The 24,210-nt window shown below is 37.3% G+C and overlaps 1 protein-coding gene across 2 annotated transcripts; it reads right to left on the reverse strand.

The window, feature by feature from the left end:
• Nucleotides 1-917: 917 nt before the first annotated feature.
• LOC107310130 (desmocollin-2-like) lies at nucleotides 918-23,981 on the reverse strand. 2 transcript variants are annotated; one of them, XM_015855494.2, is made up of 17 exons: nucleotides 23,746-23,981; nucleotides 21,474-21,558; nucleotides 18,649-18,851; nucleotides 18,096-18,209; nucleotides 16,740-16,895; nucleotides 15,769-15,913; nucleotides 14,323-14,489; nucleotides 13,413-13,547; nucleotides 12,249-12,434; nucleotides 10,671-10,930; nucleotides 10,347-10,489; nucleotides 8,683-8,898; nucleotides 7,903-8,127; nucleotides 5,877-5,998; nucleotides 4,612-4,848; nucleotides 3,950-3,995; nucleotides 3,777-3,865 (listed from the first exon to the last, which is right to left on the reverse strand). In XM_015855494.2, exons 1-16 carry the CDS (start codon nucleotides 23,782-23,784, stop codon nucleotides 3,960-3,962), a joined length of 2,469 nt encoding a protein of 822 aa, XP_015710980.1. In that variant the 5' UTR covers nucleotides 23,785-23,981; the 3' UTR covers nucleotides 3,777-3,865; nucleotides 3,950-3,959. The 2 variants fall into 2 exon arrangements, with proteins under 2 accessions (XP_015710979.1, XP_015710980.1); XM_015855493.2 differs by lacking the exon at nucleotides 3,950-3,995 and having other exon boundaries at nucleotides 918-3,865; nucleotides 23,746-23,979.
• Nucleotides 23,982-24,210: the final 229 nt, after the last annotated feature.

The following is a 24,210-nucleotide window of genomic DNA, read 5'->3' on the forward strand; positions in this document are numbered from 1 at the left end:
CCCAGAGCTGGAAGAAGGAGCAACAGAAGCATGAAGACGATCTGAAACTCATCAACTGCCTGAATACTGAGAGCAGATGAGTACTGAGGCAAGCTCACTGCCTCAGTAAGTATACTTTCTCACTGGAGAAAACAGGGTATGCTTTCAGGTCAAGCATAGTCTTGACAGACCTTTAGCCATACAGGAGAACCTGGAAGAAAAAATAACAGTAATGGGAAACTTCCTGCTGCAGTGGATGAAAGTACCCATCTGCCAACCCAAACTCCTGTCTTGCTTAATGCTGTCAATTGAGAACTTGTGATTAAGAATTAAAGAGTAGATGCTATGGGAGATTATGCAGTGGGTGCCTGGTGAGGGTCACTGAGCTGGGAATAAGTGGATGAGACCTTCTACAGATAGCTTAAAAGCAGCTTCACAGACACTGATCTGGTGCACATGGTATTTGACCACCTTGATAAGGAGCTAGAGGGCAACAGAAAGGAAGACAGAAGCAATGTGGAAAATTCCTGGAGGAATCAATTACAACTTCCTGACAAAAGAGATCGAGATGACAGTGAGGTGCTTTGCCGAATTTCATTTTCACAAGCAAGACGATGCTCACTGCGTATGTGAAAATCACAGACACCCTTAGCTGCAGTGATAAGATGGCACAGTTCAGGATCCTGATAATAGGGTGAAAAACAACAGACCTACACTTCAGGAGAGTAGACTTTGGCCGCTTCAAAGATGTTCCCGGTAGAGCCTAATGGAATAAGGCCCACAAAACAACTGGCCAGCTTATGATATAAAACAGCATAAGAAATGAACTCTTTCTGTGGAAGTTCCTTTTATTTTGCAAAAATTTACTGCTCACTGTTGTACAAAATAGTAAAACAATGTCATTGCTTGCACAACTAGGTAGTTTGGGTGTGATCTAGTTGAATAAAACAAATTTTCATAATTTTTAATGTGATCCAAGACAATAACAACCAGTGGATTTATACAGTTTAAAATATTTCATTTGTACGTTTTATACAAATATTATTTGGTAAATCAGGATTTGTAAACGTTAATGCAACATACTAAGTCTGGATGATTACTATATAGTATATGATACTATAATCATATACTACTATGATTAAAACATACACCGAAAACATTTTACAGCTAACATTCTGAGGCATCTCAATTACCTTTCTACACTTTGTTTTACAGAAACAGTCTGTTCAGTTTAGTTAATTCACTTGGAATAACCTATTACATTTGTTGAAATGTAAAAGAAAAAACATATATATCTTTAATGTAAATTAGAGTAGAACACATTGTTTTACTTTCAATAAGTTATTACTTTAACTCTGAAGTTACCAACCATGGAAGTCAATTCAAGTTCAGATAAATTTGGTCCATTCTTTTCAAGTAACACTACTAGTATATTTTATGAGAACAGAAATTATTTCTAGGTTTCTCTGTCCCACCCCAAAAGTAATTTTCAAAGAGTGTATTTCTTTATTTATCCTAGGTCACATCCTGAATTATAGGATGCATATATAATGAAAAAATAATAAAAATAACAATAAAAGGGGAGAAAGGGAAGGATATTAACATCACCTTAAGTGTATAGCTAATAAATGAAGACGCAAGACAGAAAGTGAGAACATCACTAGGAGATAAGATCTTCACCAGGAATCAATCAACACAGCTCCACTGACATCAGCAGTGCTATCCTGACTTATACCAGCCACAGATCTGCCTAACCATAGATAACGTATAGCAAAACCCATTTATATAACTGATAAGGAAAAGTAATGTTTGCATGAGTAACGTTAACTTTTTTTTTTTTTTTCTTTTTTAATCAAGTTCTGGACATCATGGTTCTCATCTAAAATTCTGCTGTTGGTGACTGTCACTCCTATCACTCACTGGCAGCGGTTGTAGTTCATCTCCAATTTGAAATAACACTGAAATATATTTAATGTAATTAACAAGCTCATTCTCACCAGAAATTGCCTGAAGCCCCTTTAGAGCATGAGACAGAATTTAAAAGTATTATTTTAGAACTTAACTTATATTATTATGGGTTTTCACTGACCATAATCTGAAGAACAAACCACAATCACTCAAAATCAGCAGCAGCTGCACACTGGAATTCATAGCAATGTGACTCTTTGTTGGTACAAAGTAATTCCTTCTTAGATAATAAACTATAGTAAATTTTTAAAAGTATCTAAGACATTTGTTTATGGAGCAAATGCTAAAAGCAGAATTACAAAAAAAGAGATAAATAATTGCATGAAGTTTGTCTTACTCATAGACAGGAAGACATTCTTTCACGGCACAAAAGAATTCCCAGAGTGCAGAGGACATATAACTTAACCAGGAGTGCAAATATTAAGAATTTACAAAACCTAGGAAGCAGGAATTCCAGAAATAGCTTATGACAACACTTAGATTACTGTCATTTACCATACGTATTACAAATTCAAGATACAAGTACATGCAAAACATATCACTTATTTGTATGCATATTTCTTAAAAAAACGAGTGGGATTCAGATGATCTCTGCCAGAGAATTGTAAGAATGCACACCTCTACAACCACCACATAATGCACTTTGAACAGACTCTTTATCGCAGTATACCTTTACATCTGAAATAGTGCTTCTCTAAAACACATTATTAACGAGTACATGTTCAGACCACTCGGGCTGGATCTTCTGCCAGTTCTATTTACACAAAGAGAGTCTCATGATGTCCACAACTAGAGGAGTAAAGAAGGTAACTATGCCGGACAAAACTCTTGGCAATGTTCATTTCTGTAATGGTACATTAAAACTCACAAGAAACTGAGGTACAAACTTCTATCAAGTAAACATGAGAATTGTCTTGCATTCATTTAAAGTACAATAGTTACCCCTTGTTTTCTGATTATTATTTTTTTTAAATTTCTTATTTCCTTAAAAGAAAAATATATATGCGCATACAATGCTGATATCCTATGTGTTGTTGCCATCAATCCCTTGGGATAGCACGTTTGATGGGTAGTAACCCATTAGGAGAAAAATATATTTTTGAATATTATTTTACATATATACAATATATATATTTAACTTTCAATCAAAATATAAAATTTTCCAGTGTAGTCATCGGTATTTTTTTATTTTAACATGAGAAAGTGTTTTGTAGCTCACATATGATTGGTTCATACATTAAAAATTAACAAGGCACTTGATATCCACCAGTAATGCTTTTGGTTTTATTTCTACAGATCTATAAGAAAACAAAGAAACAGAGATAAAAGTTTTCCTTCTCCAAAGCAGGAAAAAAAAACAAAAAAAAATAAAATCCAGGATGAAACAATCATTAACAGCACTAAGTTTTGTATTTCAAGCACCCACAAAGAATAGGAAGTATAAACTAAATAGAAAACAGTATTACTCTATGCACGTAATCTAAAGAAAAAATGTTCTGAATCCCTTACTTTTGATGTCTTGTAGGTATAAAAAAAAAAAAAAAAAGTCGTACATTTAATGTGTTACTTACATTCTCACTGCTAAATTAATTTTGATAAACCTTTGCCCCAGAAAGCAAGAGGCGAAAGAATCTGTTGCATCCAATTCCAAAGCACCTAATATCACAAAAGTAGGACAGCCACTTATTTACAATTTTTTTCAGCACCATGGAAGACTTGTTTATCTTTTTATACATGTTTCTGCCAATGTCCTAAACTTGGGCTCCAGCTGATCTAAGAAGTCAAGTGCCTCTTCTTCATGCTGATCACTGCAGCAGCCTACAGAGCCAGCCAAGGATCCTTTTCCTTCATAGTTATATGAAAGGAGATAATCTTCAGAATGTTTCTGTTCTTCATCCTGTCTGCATAGATGCACCTTCTGCATAGGAAGAGAACACATTATTATTTTCTTAAATTGTTATTCTAAAAAGATTGCAGAAAAATAATTTTTCTTTTGATTTACCTTTCATTGATTAATTTTTAATCAGAGTGTGTCCTCTAATGGATTCCTACATACAAAAAATGCACATGAATGGTCTATATCATTAAGATTATAAAATATAAATATTAATAAAGAAATCATTTCTACTATTTAAGTATGCAACAAGACAAGAGGAAGAACCTGTTTAAATAACCAGTCAGACAAATAAAATCCGATCAAAACTGAAGAACTGATACACAGTAGTAGTTAGTCTAGTAGTGAGCTTTTGATCCCCAAAGCACGGAGTAACTACATTTTGAATGTTGTACATACATTCCTACACCACTGCTAAGATAAATATCATGGCTTAAGTTAGCACAAACAAGTTAGAATCAAAGCAAACAAATTAACAAAAATAAACTCGTAAAAGGTTAAGTAATATAATCAGTGAAGTTAAATGATCTAATTGAAAAACAGCATGCTTCTTACAATTTAAGCCAAGAAAAGAAAGTCATTCATGCTTATGTCTCAAAATATATGAGAGCAATATTCTAAAACAGTACTCAGACAAGCAAAAGAAAAGAAAAGCAAGGAAGCAAAACAAGACAAAACCAAAGAGCTTCCTAGCCCAAATGCCTTTTCTGAGAAGACTACATGCACTGATCACAAACTGCACTCTAGGAAACCAGTGTTGGAATACTTACTTCTCCTAAACGAGGATGTGTGAAATTATGCCATTCTGAGTAGGAGTATCTACATGTGTCCACCATAGCCTGTCCTCCTCCTTCTTTGACTGACCCCAGCGTCTGATGTCCACCTCCTCCTCTGACTGATTCCAGGGTATGCCCTCTTCCTTTTACCATTTCGAATGTTTGTTGATCTCCTGTTTTTATTCCACATCCTACTTGATCAGTAGTTTGTAGAGGAATTATGTTGTGATCCTAATAAAAGATATTAATAGTGGAGAAACCTTTGTTTTCATAATCATTTTTACTGTATTTTTTAAACTCAAAAGACAAGACAGCAATCAGAAACTCTCTATGCTAAAAACTGAAGTGCTCAATTTTGCACAGTGACATTTTGAACAATAAGCTATCATTAGAAGTCTATAAAGATCAATAAGTGGTCTTCACAGAAAGATCTTAAGATAGGAGGGAAATCTGTAGTTAAGTATGATACTGGACCCCACAAATCAATTTTTATCCTGATGAAAGATGCACTATAACCCAAATGTTAGTTTCTTACAATATTACATTAAATGTTTGGTTTGCAAAGTCAACCACCTGTAATTCATTGGATCAGGTATACAGTCATATAAAGAAGTTCATTCTGTTTTATTTATAAAGTTCTATACCACACAGAAAAGAAAGAAACAACTAGTGTGTAATCACAGAAATTATACACTATGTTGTATTTTTTAAGCAGTAGCAGAATTAACATCTGTCATCATTAGGAGAGATTTTCTTGGTTTTCATGTTAAGTAAGCTCAGTGGTTTTTAAAGAAATCTTTTCATTGGTGGGGGACAGAAGAGAAGGGAGATGATTACTCACAATGACTACACGATAAATTTAAAATTCCTTTTCCAAGGAACAGCAACAATGTTTTGCATACATTCAACATGGACAAAAGAGTAAATTCCTATCTAATCTCGTTTTTGCAAGTGGCAGATGATAATATTCACCTGTAACTTCCAACCCAACAGTTAAAGTTTGGAAGAAACGTTTAGTGGTCATGAAGTAGTTTCTGCAATAAAACCCAGTATTTATCTTAAATGTATACAGTGCTAATAACTTCTAAATGAAGTAAGAATTTACAAATTTTTGTAAAATATCAAAGCATATGAATGATCCCTGTGTTCATTACTTATTTTCCATTATTAAATCACTTATTTGCTAATAGGTCTTTACTCAGACTGAAATACAATGGCATCATTACATGTTTCTACATTGAAGTAAATAGACAGCTTACCATCACTTCTTCTCCTGGAGCTTCTGTATTTGAAATAATTAAGTTGTGATTAGCGCAATCATCAGTCACTTGCCTGTGCATTACGCCAGCACCACAGCAGCCACAAATTGTAATTAGGATTACTGCAAAGAAGTAAGTGAGAAAGATGCTATGAAGTTTACCTCAAAACAGTTATTTACTTCTGTTTGAAAGCAAATTTTGTTGTGTTAGCCTAAATGCTTATGTATCATGAATCACTGAAAAATAATATTGTGTTTGAAAAGACCTAGACTCAAAAGTATACAAATACACACTGTTTTTCAAGTATTACATAAATTTTTCAGCATAGCATTGAACTGCAAAATGTATTTTGGTTTCCCCAGAATAAATGCTAGCTTTACGTAAACAGTCCGCAACATTTCACATTAGTATAATACAAAAACAAAATCTAGTTGAAAAATCATGTCTTATGCCTCTATGAGAACATTGTACAGCACACAATTCTTGTGTATGTCAAATTATGTCATAAGGAAATACATAGGCTGAAGGTCCCAGTATCAGAAAGTTCAGCTTCACAGAAAGGATGACAGGAATCCTGAAAGATTCCAAGTATGCTACAGTTATCAGTATAAGAGCGATCTTACTTGATACCTTGAATTCAGCTTACTATTCTTATAGAAATATTATGTGTAAGACTCAGACTAAAATAATTCTGTACAGATGAATTGTGAGCAACTAAATCTCCCTCAAAACAAAGACCTAAATATTTCATTCAGAAGGCACCTCTTTTCAGTTTTTAGCTTAAGAATAAGGAAAACCATGAAGAATAAATCAGTTCTGCCTAACTGTTCACAGAGCAATCCTCTCTAAATGTATAAGCTTCTATGGAAATTGCCCAGGAGCCACTTTGAAGCTCATATAGCAGTTGCAGCTATCAGCAAGATCTGCACCAGTGATTCTAGTGGGTCACCTCCTAGTGTTGGCAGATGTGAAGATAACTATAAAATCACAGAGCGCAGGCTACACTGGGCAAAATCTAACCACAATAAAACAAGTACTTCTTGGCAGTGTGCAGTCAAGGGGCAATGACAAAAAGTAAGTCAACATCTCATGCTGTTCCCCTACTCTGCATCCCAACATCTGACAATTCACTCCTGGCTGAGTCATGAGTTCAGGAGTTTGACCTGAATGATAAAACATGGAACTATCTGACCTCAAACAAGTGGGCAGGTCCAAGTGTTGTATCTAAGTAAGAACAGCTAGCTGAAATAGAGAAGGGGCAAGGCAAGTTGTCCACTAATGGGAAAAAAAAATGCACTTTGAGTCATTTGGTACTATAGCATGTCCCCACATCATTAAAAGTGAGATGATGCCAGTCGGCCTACACCAGAATCTGGTAAAAAGAAAAAAACCAAGAACTTTGTGACAGCAATATGTAACAGTGAGGCCATCTCACTGGTTAACAACAATACCGACTTCCTCAAAATCTTCATCCATAAGCAACTTCAGTAACACAAAACATACTCAAGGGTTTAGTGTGCTATGGAAATACCTAACTTGTCCTTCAACATTACACCGGCTCCTGTAAAACTTCTTGTTAAGCAGTGTCTCAGACTCTATGATTTAATCCAGGATGCATTAAAGACTACTAAAAAAGGTAGGAAATTGATTTCAGAATTCCTACAAATAGAAACGTACATGCCAAAGTCAGCTGTAAACCTTCACATGAACAAACTGCAATACTCACCTGACAGCAGGATCCGGTAATTGCTAGAAACCCCACCCCCTTTTGGTTAAAATGTTGTTTTTTGATCTTGCTAACATGAACACATAGAACATCATGCACAAGGTGTACTTAAAAGAATAGTAGGCAAAAATACACACACATGAACTACAAGATGAGAGCTAGAAGTCTTTGGTATTGATATAGACAAAGCACATGCAGTAAAATACTGCTTAGAGTTACACAAGAGACATGTAAAGATGCCTGAATCAGGTCTGAGCAGACAAAGTGTTTTGCATTTGGTAAAATAAAAAGAGTACTTACACAGCAATAGCAGTGATCCCAAGATCATTGCAAGGATGGCCCATACACCAAGAGTAACACTCCCAGCACTACGAGCAGCTCCGCAATCACTTGGAGTAACACAGTCACAGTAGTTAACTGTAATTTCACTGATTCCCGACCTTCCTGAACTATCAGACACGCTGACAGGAATAGTGTATGTTCCAAAAGGAATATCACCCCTTGGTGAAAGATACACCGACTTTTCTGCAAAAATAAACAAACAAACAAATAAATGCAAAACAAGATACAGTTTTAACAGTATTTGAAATCCCACTGCCGCATCCAGGCTGCAAACACAAAAAGCCAGTGCCAAATCCATATTAATTAGTTTAAAGCTAGCTTTGATGTATTGACACTGAACTACATGCAGAATGTGATATTCTGAAGAATTTATACTTTCCACACCTTCTAAATGTTAGAATTGAAAAGCAAAACCTTATATATCCTCCTAAAAACATTTAACTTAAAACTGTGAAGTTAACCCAGTTCACTACGATAAATAATGTTGTTTAGGTTTGTTAGCAAACACTGTCAGCAGAACAAACATTTATTAAAAGGACATCCGGTAATTGGAAAAAGTTAACTAAAATCTCAGTTAATATCCCCTCCATTCTTTGATTTTGTTGCTATATCCCATGAGAATAACCATATTCAGTGGTAAGTAAAATCCATCTAGTCTGCTGCTCTGCTTAGCAAAATAAGTGGCCAGTGGCCACGGCTGAAGGACAAAATAAAACTGAGAAAAAAGGCCCAACATACCATTGTGCCGTGTTATCTTCCACATGGAACCCAAGCTACGGTCAGTCATGCGATAGACTAAGGGCATGCTGTAAGAAGTCTCATCTCCATCCCCTGCACTGAGGCAGATTGGTTTTCTGTCTCTGCACATTATATAGTCAGTTGTAATAATTCGTGGATAACTCCTGTCACAAGGCTGGATGACAACTTGAAGGGTTCCAGTGCCTGTTTTGCCATCTAAGAGATAAAAATAATTATTTTACTATTTAATATTAATATTCAGTCCTTTCTTTATTTCTAGTCCTAATCTGCACAACGAAGTATCATTAACTGTAACAGCCAAGCTAAGAAGTAAAGTGGAAAGCAGATACAGATTTGGTCTAAAGCAGAGAGGGCTTTCTCATAGCTTTTTTTTTGGCCACTTCACATCTTTGCTTGGCTGATCATACAACGGATCATTCTGCTGAAAACTGCTAAATGGAATAAACCAAGGTGTCAGGATTGGCAAAGAACTTGTATTTTCTGGTTACAGAGAAAAAAACTGACACAGTCAGTGTCATTTGTGTGCTATCCTCCAGTGGGTAAAGAAAAAGTAAAGATGGAACATGTAGAAAAAGGTCTGCAACTGCAAGTTTGTCCTCTCTCGTGGATGAGTAAGACAGGACAATTTTTCAAGTCAAGTCTGCACTGGAAAAATATAAAAATAAAAATCTGAATTATAGACTCCTTTAAGATGAAGTGCATCATTTTATATAGTTTAGGATCCCATACAGAAGTTTCTTGACTTGCTTTGAAAATTGCTTATCTTCAGCTGTGTAATCTGGTCATAGTTAATTGCACCAGTGTGTATTGGTACAAACAGAAAGAGTATTATCAAATTAAAATGTCCTAAAGTTCCATGTTTTGTGTGTGTGAATTTATTCCATTGTTCACAGGCATCTTATGTGAGCAAATATATTGCTATAACAGGAAGATGAGAAAAGAAGGGTGAAAGAAACAAAGAAAAGGAGGCTATGGCAAATTGGGAGACAAAAGCAGAAAGGGAAGGCTTCCAGTATTTTTGCTCCTGGAAGGAAAATATGCTTCCCTACAACTGAATTCTCCCTCCCCTGGAAAAACACTTTCAGAAACAGTATGCTTCTTTCAGCTATGATGTGCACTTTATCAACAAAACCTACATGTAAGAACTGAATCTATCCATCCTAATCTGATTTCTTTCTAACCTAAGATTAGTCAGTGCTTGTACAAGTGTTACAGAAATTATATCAATACATTATATATTATATTATACATTATATAATACAGAAATTATATCAAATTTACTTCTTAAAAGTTTTGCTTACTTTACATACAATAGAATCCCAAAGCAATTTAAATTGGTGTAGTTCACATGTAATTTTAAGATCCAAGCTTTAGGGAAAGTTATGATACCTAGCTGTAAAGCAACTTCTCAAAGTACGTTTTTTTATTCTAGCTGATGTTTTAGCACAGAAAGGCTAAAAAATAAATCCTGCCATTGGATGTATAAAGGTTATAATATTACCTAAGCATTTGATAAAACCATCCCAAAAGTAAGAAAACTAAGTGCACATCTGGTCTGAGTCACTGTAGCTGTAGCTATGTTAAATTTGCACAAGAAATTCTTCTACAAACTACAAATGAAGATGACAACGTTCAGTACTCACTTCTGTCTATTGCGAGGACTGTGATATTGCATTCACCACGTTTCACTTCTCCTAGATCTCGGTCCAAGACTCTAACAGTTCTGACTTCACCTGATTTTTCATCAATATTGACCCAGTTACACTGTCCAGGTGGTATTTTGTAGCTGTTAAGAATAATTTTCATGTTTAGCTGAAGATCTCAAATACACACGTGTGTATATTTACATATACACACATGCCTACACAAATGCATGTACTTATATACACAGACATGTGAATATTCCCCCTTCCCACAGCCCTCCTTGCTTTACTCCAAATAAACTAGCAGACAACACTGTTTCATACCAGATGCCTTCACTATTTCCAGTTTCTGGATCTTCTGCTAGATATTTCCCAATACTTGTCCCAATGTCATCACATTCACTAGCGTCCATGCGGAAGAAGCAGGGTTTAAACACTGGCCCCTCATCTATGTCTAGGACATTCACTGTAACAGTGCAGGTGCTCTGAACAACTTGTTGTGAATGTGGTGCCAGCATGTAGGGTGCCTCATTGTTGACTGCAATCACAAGGATCCTTTGCTTGGCACTTTCATAATCCAGCCCCTGAAACACAGATACACATATACACACGTATATATATATATATATATTATATATATATATACAAACACACGCACACACTTTTTCTCCCTCCTCCCTCCCACTTCAAACCAATATAAAACTTGGAATTCTTTTCTCATAATTATTATTAAGTAAAACTCTGCCATTCTTATTTACAAAAGAAATCAGGTAGCACTCTGGAACATCCAGCTTGAGACACAGTAAACAGACAAGATATCAACAATTAACCATAAAACAAGACATGTTCTGAGTTTATCAAAGAAAAGAACATGCAAAACAGTCCCTAATAAGGAAATTGGCATCACTGTACATATGTAGATGAATATTCTGCTAGAGAATTAACAACAGAATTGAAATATGAACGAGATATGTGGAAGGACTTTCTCCTCCTACACCTAACTGGCCATATTTTCATACCAGCACAAGTCAATCACGCTTTATACCAGCACCTACATTCGTTTCCCAGTAAGACATCATATGCTGCAAATATGCCTTAATTTGTAGGGCTGATAAGTAAGTATCTACAAATGTAATTCTTCAGATACATTCACCAAGAACATCTTATGCTGTTAATAAAGTTATTTATATCCTGAAGTTATAATACACTCTGGTCTACTACAGAACTATACTACATACAAGAAATTACAGGCATGGCTTTATCATAGATTCATAGAATTGCTAGGTTGGAAAAGACCTCAAAGATCAAAGTCCAACTGCAACCTAATGATAGTACCATAACTCTAACAACCCAAATGATAAACTTTAATGGTTATCAGCAACAAAAAAAAGCACAATAGCTTCTCTACTCTTACCACTTACACCTTCAAATATTAATATTAGCTCTCTTTGCTCCTTAGATGTTACCTGTCATTGCACAGCTCTTACAGACGACAGACACTAAAAGCCAAAGGGAGTACAGGCAGAGCAAAACTTCTCACATCTGCACCCCAGGAAAGCAGACCTATACTTCCTACTCCGAAAAAGAAGGCCTGGAAAATTTTAACTAAAGAGAGTAAATTTGATCAGCTCCCAGAAGGAAGATGGCTGGAGGAGGTGTTCCTTACTCCCCTGATCACACACACTCTCACTTCTGTTAAAACCCTGTCCATGAAACATTCCTCAGTTACACTCCTTCGTCTCAACAGCTGAAACCGCGGGACCAGGAAAAGTCACTATGCTCTGCTAGATGGTGAAACACAGAATTCTGCACACACACAAGTATTCTGAGTTATACATTACTGATTTTAAAAGCAACACCTGAAAATTAAAATGATACTTTACAAGTCCCATTTTTACTTACCTTAACAACACACAAAATTCCTTCATTTGTGTTTCTGTCTGTCGTAATTTCAAAGGTGTGGTCATCATTTCCTCTTATAATTTCATACACAGCTGTGGAGCCAGGTGCTCCAAACTCATCAGCATCAACAGCAGAAATTCTCAGGATGTCTACATTCACTCTGTTTTCTTCCACTTGCGTTTCATACTTGCAGTTATCAAAAGAAAAACAGTTAAATTTAAATCATAGAACACCACCCCACAATTCAGGAGTGAACAACACTGTATTTAAAACTTTAGACCACAATACTGCACTTAAACTTAAAGAGCCAATTTACCACGCTGGTGCAATGGCTTATTTCACTTCAGTGCATTAATGTACTTCCCCCACACCTCCCTCACATGCTGACCGAAACAGGAATCCTTTCCTGCCAGCATAGCTCCTCTCTTACTCCCAGCTATCAATGGTGTAAAGTCTGGAATTCTCCTTCCAGGAAAAGGAATATGAGCACAGTTCTCAAGTTACATCAGCTACAGATGCTCATCTCTGTACGGTGTAATTAAGAATGGCATTTTAAAAATGCCACAGGTTAAATAATTTTTATATATGTGTATACACACATATATATATTATGCATATATATCTATATATATACTATACATGGATATATATATAAACTAATCATAAGAACTTGAAAGGCAAAATACATCTCTACTCAAAATTGTTTATGTTAAAATGTGAATGAAGAAGGGAAGACAATGAAATGACATCTACTTCATTGACATTAACACGAGTAGTCATTTAGAGGCTGGTCAATGGTAATGGGGTCATGAAAATGCTCAGGGGTTAATCTGTACCTCCACCCCTTAAAAAAAAAAAAACAACAAACAAACAAACAAAAAAAAAAACCCACAAAATCATAGTATGATTAAATTACAAGATTTCTGTGATCGTTCATTACAGAAGTGAATTAGTCATGTCAGCTTTCTCCCAGTGGTCATATAAGACCACTAACTCACAAAAACTAATACAGCAGCAGGTCTAATTACCAAACAATGTAACAACCAATATGGCATTCACAAAGGTCCATGCTGCATACTTGAAGAAGCATTCACTGGGAAAATCAGAAAGGTGATAAAAATAACTTCTTCACCCTTTACAGTCACTTAATTTATGAAGACTTACTTGCAACTGTTTAAAAGTTGGCGCATTGTCATTTGTATCTTCAATCTTTATGACAGCTGTTCCTGTTGTGCACAAACCAAAAGGTTCACCTCCCATATCTCTCACTTCAATTAATAAAGTGTACGTGGATACCAGCTGAAAAGTAAACAGAAGTTTGATTATTATTATTTTAACAGCTACACACAACAGAAATTAATGTTTTATTCCTGTTCCGCAACTCAGCTCCAGTGTACACTGCTATATTTTGCAGGGGACAGGGCTGTGTCTAGAGCATTTTCCCTACTGTTCCAGAAGGAAAATAAGTAAAATAGTACTGAGCAGCACTGAGTTCAACATCTGTTAGAAAGTGTAAGCCATATCTTGTATCAAATAAAGCTCTCCAGAACATCCACAAATGCCTTTGCTTTCCAGTGTCTGATAACTTGTAGAACTCAAATAATGTGCCCTTATCTGTTTCACTCTCCCCTGCAGAGTGTTCACCCACATTTCCAGCGCTTTCAGTCTGTGGTTACTTTTCATTAAGCTTATTTCTCTCAAATCGGTCACAACAACAAAAGGGGTTTTTCCTTTGTTTGTTGTCGGGAAACACTGCATTACTGTTTAGATTTTTCAAATTGGAGATGTTTCTGTTGAGTGCAAGATGACAGGCTACATGCAGTAAAATTAGTTCATCTTCCCTGTAAAGAAGCAGGGAGTGTCCCACGTGGAGCTTCACTAGGAGGAAAGAGCAGTCATGCAATTCGCAAACAGAGAAAGAGTAAGAATCCAGTCAGCTCTTCAGTGTTGGAGAGCAGTAGAAGACTTAGATAGAAACTTGTAGACAAAGAAAAAGGTAACATAAATACTTTATCTGTTCGTTCTCATGCTAGGGATTGAAGCAAAATGTGTGCACTACTTCAGGAAACATCACCTCTCTGTCCAGCTGCGACGATGAAACAGTAATGACACCTGTGTCACCATGCAAAGAAAATGCTGAAGTTACTGAAGGAGTCTGTGACACAATACGGTATTTCAAAGTAGTATGCAAAGTATATGGCTCATCTCTGTCCTCTGCGGTCACTGTTCCAACAATTACACCTGTGAACACAATATAGCAATTTTAATTTACAGAAGAAAAAAAAAATCTACAATTAGGCAAACATTGCTTGAAGAGGTATTTCTATTTTAGATTGGTAAAAACAGCTATTGTCTGTTAGGTTTAAATATAAGTGGTGTTGAAAACAGTGTAAATAGTATGGAAAATATGATAATAGTGTAAAATGGTCTATTTTAATCTTTTATTTCTTTTTCCTGCTCAAACAATGTTGCCATTATTGACAAAAGAACAATCAAAAGAAATGTAAACAGTCTAGATTTCAGCTACTTCTAACTGAACATCCCATATACAGCTGAAGAGGAAGTTCAGCAATTTCTGACAGTCCAAACTGCAGTTCTGCACCTTGGGGTATGTTGCTTCCCCAGTTTGTGTGCTTCTGGACTTCACTGTTAACCCATAACTCACGCAGCTGAAAGCAGAAGAGCTCAGAGAATTAAATATCACTGATGAATGTGAAGATACTGCCTTCTCTGTGAATTAAGTCAGACACTCCTCACTCTATACACCCAGTCTAGGATATAGCAGGGAATGGCAAAGCACTTCTTTCCCATTCCTTCTCTGTGGCCAGCTTTTTTTCTTGCTTTTCTTCTCTGTAACATCTGAATTCAGCAACAGGCAAAACCCTGCCCTTCTATGAGTATGGGTGCAAAAAAGCCTTTAATGTGTTTCCAAGAAACATTCAGATGTGGTACTAAGAGACAGGGTTTAGTAAGGAAATATTTATGGTAGGTGGGCAGCTGGACTAGGTGACCTTGCAGGTCTTTTCCAATCTTGGGAATTCTATGATTCTATGATCTTCCGCTGCCCAGACAGAAAGTGCCCTACTTTAATTCAAAACTTTGGACACATGTTGTAATCTTAAACAAAAGGATTCCACACCTTAGAATACCACCAACTTAGTTGTTTAAAATTGTCTTTTAAAATTGTTGCACTGCTCTGGTCTTCACAATCAAAGTGCTTAAAAGAGGCAGTTTATTGTGGATACATTTTAAAGATGTCTTCTGAATTTATTATACTGTTTAAAGAATACTGAATTATCTCACTTAAAAAAAAAAAAATCTTTGACACGTTACTTTTCACTTTTTTTTTTTTTTTTAAATGGTATTTTGGAATTTCTGATCATTAAAAAAATTTTGAGGTGCACTTTGAAAATTCAGTCTTTGCTGTAAAGATACTAAGAAATCCCACTGAACTGGACTAAACAGTGCATTACTATGTATTTGACTGATGCTTTGTTGATCAGTTTGAAGCAATTCTTACCAGGCTTGGAGTTTTCAGGAACACAAAACTCAAAAACATCCTGTGTAAAATACGGAGCATTATCATTGTCATCCTCTATTTTGATTGTATGAACGAGGGGTACCTCCGGTGAATAACCATCTGGAGTGCTTGCAAAGCAAATGATCTGTAAGACAGAAATTCAGTAATTCAGCTTAAGCACCATGAAGCAGTATTACACTTTCAGCTCATTGCAGGAGTCAACAAAAAGAAATGCAGCATTCCAAATGTGCCCTCAAGACCAGCCACCTGGAAGGGGAAGTGACAGCAACACAAAAACTTGAACAATTTCCCCATCTTTCCATTTTTAATTTCCCTCACTAGCAATATTTGAGTCACTTTCCCCACCCCAAATTTGTCAAGCATCTCTTCCAAGTCTTTTCAACACAATTTTTCAGGTATCATTGAAACAACTTCAGCATTTCTAAAAATTCAGATATAATTATTGCTATTTAGAACACAATCAAGAAAAGCAGCAAAACTATCTGTCCACTACAACATATTTTAGTTGCACTGTTATTTCTACTAGCTGCCTTCTTACACTTCTCAGCCAGTAGAGAGAGCACTCTACCCTGTTAATGAAACAGTGAGCTCAAAAACAGAGCCGTCTGGAATTTGTCACAATTTGTTTTCTATGCAGACCTTTTCAACTCTCCTTGAAAAACTCCGGGATGACTTCAAACTTCCTAGAAGCAATGCAAATCCAATAGCTCACTGCAACTATGCTGTAATTAGAGCCTAGGCAGTGAAAAGCAAAGCTACTCTCAAGATCTGAATAACCAGCTATTTCTGTGTTTGTCATCTGTTTCATCTCTCCAACACTAGACACACCACTCTGAACAGACAGCTGATTATAGATCCTGTCTTCTCCATGTCTCCCCTGTAACCCAGCTTTCAAACACACACTATAGAAATAAAAGATGTAACTGTATTTACATTCTGGAGCCCAGTACCTGAAAACTTGGATATTGCTCACGGTCTACTGCACGAGTAGCAAAGATGTTTCCAGTTTCTCTTTCTATGTAAAACAAGCCCTTTGGATCTTGATCAATTCCCGGTCCACTTGCAGAATAATAAATGGTGTAGTTCTGAGCCGTATCTGACTGGACCTACAAAGAACACATTTTTAAGCACAGGGTAAAACAGCAGCAACACTCTAATACTTTCTTCCCCTTTCTACAATCACATTTGCAGAAGGAGAAGTTTTCAGTGACAAAAATAAAACTCAGTTTATTTATTTTCTTTAGCAGCTTAGGCTTTTCTGACTAGGGAAACAGACTGACTTGTAACTGCCTTCCTTTATAAGGGGTGTGCATGGGGACAGGTAGTTAATCCAAACTCAAACATTTATCATCATCGAACAATTAAAGAAATAGGAGCATGAGTAGAAAAAAATTGAATTCTGACAATTACTATTTCTATGCATTTATATACATTCATATGTAGCTGGCTTCTTATTTCTGTCTCTGCTCTAAAGATTTTAGTTTCAGTGCATTCACTGAGAATATGACTTTTAATTAGTGAAGAAAAAGCGAACAAAAAGGAAAAAGAAAGCAACCAAAAGCTTAGTCCAGGAACACGCCAATTTAAATAGCTTCTGCACTTCATACTAGAAGCAGAAAGGATGTAACATCAGCAGTTCTCTATTTACAAACAACCCCCTCCCCAAATACTTCCCTTATCTACTGAAAGCCAGAAGTTAGGCAGATAAGATTAGTAGAATGATAGCTCTCTCTGTACAGACTCTGTTATTACACTCATATGTAACTGCTACCAGTCATTCTGTAATCTAGAGAAGGCTAGATGCATTAATGATAACTATAGTGCTTGTATTTCTCTTTCATGTCTACTTGTTTTCATACTGTCTGTTCCTTTCCTAATAACACACAGCCCATGTTTAGTCTTAAATTCTACAGACATTTTCTCCAAACTCCAGAAAATATAAAATCGGACAAAATTTTATCTTCCCTGCATCTACTAAATCTTCTAAGCAACGTTATAGGATTTTTGTGGAGTTTTTCCTGTTTAAATTACACACTTCATAGATAAATTGATTTCCAAGCAGAAGCGCTCTCCTGTCATAGTATGCCCCCCTGCTTTTTACAACTGTAGCACGCCTTCAGTTACTACTACAGCCACAAGTTATTTCAGCTACAGGATCTCAAGAAACATAAAACAAAGCAAGACTGAGAAGGAAGAGGAATAGTCTCAGTGGACAATACAAGAGTGCTCGCTTCTGTTCTTCATGCATCACAATAAACACATAAAAGGAAGTTGCACTGTAAAATTAAGATCTGTATAAAATGTACCTGCTGAATTTGTAGTGGGAAAGGTCCAAGTGAATTCTCTATCATAACAGAAGGAATTGGGCCCCATCGTCTCTTGGTTCGCTTGAGAATTGTATCTCTAGCATGCCTAGACTTCTGCGCGCAGGTCAAAATGACAAGTAAGAATGTATCCATATAACTGTACACTTTTGCTTAACTTTCATAACACTTTTCCTACACATCCACCCCATTTTTCCACACTGGCTATCCATTTTTCTAAGATCTCTATTTCTGATTATACGTGTGACAGTAATCCAAGAGGATTTTCTTTCACTGCAAACAGGATCTGCCGGAATGCCTCAAACACAGCTTTTAAGATTCTTGACATTCCTTTTTAAGCTCCTTGTTAGCATCCTCTCTTTCAAGCAGGATGTCTGCAGATTTAATCGACAACTGCCACAAATACACACCATAGTGTAGAGTGTGTTGCCTGATTATTTGAATTCTGAAATTCTAATTACAGCTACCCAACACAAAACCATTCTTTGTACAATCACACCCAAACAAGGCAGGTACCTTGGAATTAGAGGCCCACCTTTTTTTCATCTGTCTCCAAGTCAATAAGTATTTTCTTTTCTACGTGTTCTTGAAGATCTTTAAGTAATACAGTAAAAGTCCTTTTCTCATCAGATAAAGAGACAGCAGATGTTGTATACACGGAACCATCTTCCAGGACTTTGAAATTCTCATCACTGGAACTGATGTGTTCTGCAGACTGAAGGCACTCATTTAAATTAACTGCAAGAAAAAAAAAAGATTCAGACAATAACTCAAACAGGGAAACAATCTCAAAGAGAAAAATCATTCCCTAATTAAAATTTACTGACACACATTCTCTTTAAAAATTACATCATTTGGCATTTAAGCAGTACAAATATAGACTCCAGAACGCATCCATGCACTTCTCTTTGAATGTGTTCACACAAATTTCCACTACTGTGCTTATGAAAGTACTCTGTAAAGGAAATGGGTGATTCATTTCTCAAAAAGATACTACTACACTGGTGGGATTCTTGAAGCAACAAGAGACAAACTAATACATTCAAATGCAACAAACACTGCAGACACGTTCATTAGTGGATCAGTGGGTATTACATTTCTCTTGTGCTCCATCCCTCACATAATCAGTGAAGATATTAACTAATGCAAATTCCCATCAGAGATATTATTCCTTGGAAGATTTGCCCTCAGGAGGAAAGCACTGACTGGGTCTATGTGATTTAGACGCCTTGGGAGGACAAAGGTCTTTAAATTATGAGGCAGACTGATGAGAGAGATACACGCTAACTCTAGAACAAATGATGGATGAACAGTTTATTAATATTTACAAGACAGAATCCCATGCAGTTGACAGGAAGCGTCAGGTAATCTTAGCACGCTTCTCAGGTACGCTTAAAGCATTTGCTGTAAATTTGTGGCTTAAAGTGTAATACACTTCACTAAAATCGGTTCACCAGATAGTAATTCTTCACAACAGTTGGGGGGTGGAAGGCAAAATCAGGATAGCCATAATTAACCTAAATAACATCAAAGCACTAAGTAAGATTGATTTGGCACACTGAAAAAGGATATAGGGCAGAGACCTAAGTGCTAGATAAAGCAACTTTGTAACACACATGGAGGTGTTAGTGTTATGTTTTAGAATCAAATACTTTTTCCCTCTTAGCAAGTGCCAAAATAAAATAGTTTGGGTTTGGTGGGGCTTTGTTTTGTTTTGACCAAAAAGTTTTAAGATGGAGAGAACTATGTATCAGCATGCCTCAATAAATCTTCAACTGTATCACAGTGGACTGAGTTTTTTTACAGCTATAAAATTCTAAGACTAGACCAAATTCAAAATTTCACCCTACATACATAGGTGATATTTTAAATAAAATTAATTTCATGGAAAGCATACTTTTAAACACGTCTCTTTTCCTCCTCCTTACCAAGTCCTTCATTTAACTACTTATTTAAACGTTTCATAGCGTTTCTACAGTGTTGCAACATAACTCCACTCCCTTGTAAATCTATAAAGAGAAAATTTAGTTCTGAGCAGAATTATCACCACCTTGTTTAAAGTGCATCATAGTGCTGCTTATTGCAAAGAAAATAACAGAATGGGTATTTTGTTTATGATGATTATATGAAACAGCATTATGTTCAGCATGCTGTTGCCTTGTGGGATCTTTCCTTTATAGTGTCTCATATATATAGCTTAAGTCAGAAAGATACAAAACCTTCTTTTCAATGAAGAAAATCCTGACTTAATTTATTGTCATGCTACAATGCTACAATTACCCTCCCAATAAAGGTACAAAGAATGCCATTCAAGCATTCCACTCCTAGTTTGGGGGGGAAAAAATAGTTTAAGGTCAGTGTTACACAATTTCTTTCACAGCACTGTAACAATGTGAAGCTTACTTTTAAATCAAGTTTAATTTATTTAAATATAAACACCAAAAACATAGAAAACATTTAAACTGTCTCATCCTTTCATTGTATAATCTAACAGTAAGGTCAATGTACTTTCACTTTTAAAACTAGATTTTCTAAGCAGCGGCACTGAGACGAATTACAAGTGTACTGCATTTGATCCTACTGTAGAATATGGATGGGGGTTGCAGGTTTGGAGCATGCACCTCTGTTACCCTGGGACTGACACAGAGCACCTCTGAAGCCCCAAATTCAGTCTCAATCAGCAATGAATGTAGCAGCTGCCAAGACACACCTTCAAAAGCTGCCTGTTGAATACTGAATAAAAAGGAGAGTGGTGTATTGTTCAGTCTCCCCTATGAATCACCATCCCCTGCACACTGTCTTAAACCAAGACCAGGCGCACCATCCCAATGGAGTGTACATGCAGGATTCCTCCGCAACTCATTTCCTCATGTGCCCTGAGCAGCCCAGCAGAGCTGAGATGTCACAGCCCTATTTCACTCTGGTCACACACAAGCGGCTTTGGGGCTCTTGGGTTGTGTGGGTTTTGTTCTCTTTTCTCCCTTCCTATTATCCAAATAATTACTGTCTTCTTCAAACGACTCTGTGGGTTATGGGTGCACTGTGGAACATTAAGCCAGAGATCTGAATACTAAGCCTCAGAATTCTGAAAGCACTAAATGTCATTTTAGTTTTAAAATGCACGCTGAAAGCTGACAAGAGCTATTTAAGCACAAGTCAAATGGGTGCCCAGAGCTAGTGTTCAAACCCGTAACAAATACAGGGCGTATCCTCCACAAAAACGGCTGATCCAGCTGTTCAACTGGCTGTGCAGTCATCCATTCATTCCATTAAATAAAAGACACACTCCTGCAGTATTAACAGCATCACTAGAAAAGAGGCCATGTTGCACTGCTACGATGGACGCCTGCAGCTTCTCACCTCTGCCAACCAACGTGTCAGCCTCAAGCACGGAGGGAACATGAAAAGTGACTTTCTTGCAAGCATCACAGCACAAGCTCAATACCTAAAATAAAAACAAATTAAAAATTAGGGGGGAAAAAAACTACATGATATTTTGAATAATAACTACTGTTGCTCAAGTTGTGTTTGTTGTCACTTTGTTTTTTGAAAGACAAGCAGTTAAGATGGTCCAGAAAGCAGCCGTCAGTCGCCAGGCAGCACAGCATGCAGAGCACTGGAACAAGACCAGGCTCTGCATCTGTCCACCATTGGTGGTGTTTTCCCAAAAAACACGGCACTGACATCAACAGCAAAGCTTCCCTTAAGACTAGGAGACGTCGCCTATGCAATCAATTTCCTGTAAATATAAAATACAGCTCTGCAATACACTTTCCCCAGCAGCACTCTCGGTCAATTTAGGGCCAAAGCCTCTGAGCATTAAAGGTGAACCAGCCCTAACTCAGAGGAGTCATGGTGATGCCGAACATTAAAGGGAGAAGCGTCTTATTAAGCCCACATGACAACACATCTCGTTTTGCATCTTCAAAGCGCATTCTCAGCTGGTTAAATCTCGCTTCAGCAATTAGATACGACATAAATAAAACGCTGTGGATGACAGCAGACCACTCCCATATAACCTGTTACAAAATGGGATCCTCCTCAAAATTCAAATGGCTTGCTGTTAACCAAGGAGCAGATAACCAGATCTCCTTACCGGGATCATATCAAAGTACAAAGATATTCCTCAGCACAGAGTAATTCAGCCCCAACTTCAGATTTTTATATACATATATATAAATGATCTAGTTTTTATCCACATTTAAAGTTGTAATAAAAAATAAAATAAATAAAATAAAATAAAATAAAATAAAATAAAATAAATTACACAGCCTTTTAAAGAGAAGAATGTAAATAAATGTATTCTGCCTTTAAAGTACATTCTTTCTTCCAGGATGAAAGTGTGGTAAAAAGGAGAGTCTACCAAAAAGATCTTTAGGATTAAAAGTATAGAGAAGAAAACAGCCAATGGTAATTCTGAAAACGACTTCTTTCTTATTAGTATTTAAATAAAAATACTTGAAAAATCTTTAAGGCATTAGCAAACCTTAGAAAAACTAAGATTAGCTGAAAAATTAAATTGAAATGGGGAGTGCAAGCATTGCATTAAAGCAATTTAAATGCTGCGTCTGCATCATAAAGTTGTTCGTGCTGTTTCATATATATATATATATGTGTGTGTGTGTGTGTGTACACACATATATACATACACACATGTGTATACACAGAGACATAAAAATATGCATATATAAAACACTCTTAGTTGGCATTTTCCTTATTAAGAAATATTTGGTAAAACTCCGTCCCAACAGACACCGCGCTAATTTTTACATTACTAAAGTCACATAACCTTATTACATTGTTTTAAGATATTTTCAGAATCAGTGATAAGTAACATTTAAACTGTAACGCTGGGACAGTCTGACACTCATCCAAAGAGCTACCAAAGGGCTAAAGAAGTTGAAATGATAAGACAGATAGGAAATACAAGTACAAAACAGCTACCACGTCCTTTCACTTCATACAAAGAAGACACTTCAGCAGCTTTTGGGGTTAGGGTGTGTGCAGCCTTTCTCTCCCTTATGTGACAGGCGAATTTTGTTTTCTTTCTAATTAGCAGGATGAGTAAAACTCACCCACATTTCAGTGAGATTTAATATGAATATTGCAGCAAAAGCAGGAACGCACAGCATGTCTGCAATAGTAGCACTCCCATTGAAATACACATATCTAATGACACAAAAGTAATAAATTCAGTGCTCTGGTGCTACCGAATATCTTTTTTCCAGGCTCAAAGTATTAATGCCTGCTTCTGGCCACAGCAGTGATGCGTGGTAAGGGAAAAAAATAAAAGGAAATTAAAAGAAAAAGAGCATCTCCTCGATTATCCCCGACAAAGGCCTTATTATTTGTATTAGCAGCGCGCTAATATAAATACAATTAATCCAAGGTACAGGAAACTCGGCACCAGCCCAACGGACCACTCCGAGGGGCTCAATGCGCCCCACGGCAGCGGGACAACAGCTCGGGATATTGGCGATCAAACGAAGCACCGTTTTCCACCGCCTGCCCGCAACCAGCACCTCGGCCGCGCACAGATCCGCACCCTGCGCCCCCCTCCCACCCCTTACACGCTTCGCTTCGCTGCGCACCCGCGGAACGGCGCGGAGCGACTCCGGGCCACCGCACTCACCAAGAGGCCGAGGACGAAGCGGGGGGCTGTGCGGGCCATGCTGCTCGGCGGGGCAGCGGCGAGGAGTGCGTGTCCCTGCGGCGGGCCGTCTCCCTCTGTCCCCTCCCGTCTGCCCGAGGAGTCGGCCGGTGGGGAGGGTGGGACCGCGGGCGGCAACGGCGACTTTAATTACTTTTTTTTTTTTTTTCCTCTCCTCCTTCCCTTTTCGGTAATGCCCGGCCCGGGAACGACGCTGGGACACCCCGCCCGGCCCCGCCCGCCTACCTGCGCCGCTCCGTCCCGCCCCTCCGCTTCCAACCCCTCCCGCTGTGCCTCAGCGGCGCCGGCTGCGAGCCGAGCCGCGCCCGGGGAGAGGCCGGGAGGAGCCCCACGGTGCGCGCAGGTTCCGCGCAGATTCCGCGCACGCGGCTCCCAGCGGGATGATTGATCCCCGTTTCAACCTTTTTGTTTGTTTGTTTGTTTTCT

Source organism: Coturnix japonica, chromosome 2 (genome assembly GCF_001577835.2).
Source record: "Coturnix japonica isolate 7356 chromosome 2, Coturnix japonica 2.1, whole genome shotgun sequence".
Taxonomy (NCBI): Eukaryota; Metazoa; Chordata; class Aves; order Galliformes; family Phasianidae; genus Coturnix; species Coturnix japonica.

Bases quoted from the DNA above. Each gene is read 5' to 3' on its own strand.
- LOC107310130 (XM_015855493.2), bottom strand. From the start codon at position 23,784: ATGGCCCGCACAGCCCCCCGCTTCGTCCTCGGCCTCTTG. The intron at 16,896-18,095 runs GTACATTTTATA...TGTTCTTTGTAG, and splicing joins TCCCACTACAAATTCAGCAG to GTCCAGTCAGATACGGCTCA. The intron at 15,914-16,739 runs GTACTGGGCTCC...TCTGTCTTACAG, and splicing joins AGCAATATCCAAGTTTTCAG to ATCATTTGCTTTGCAAGCAC.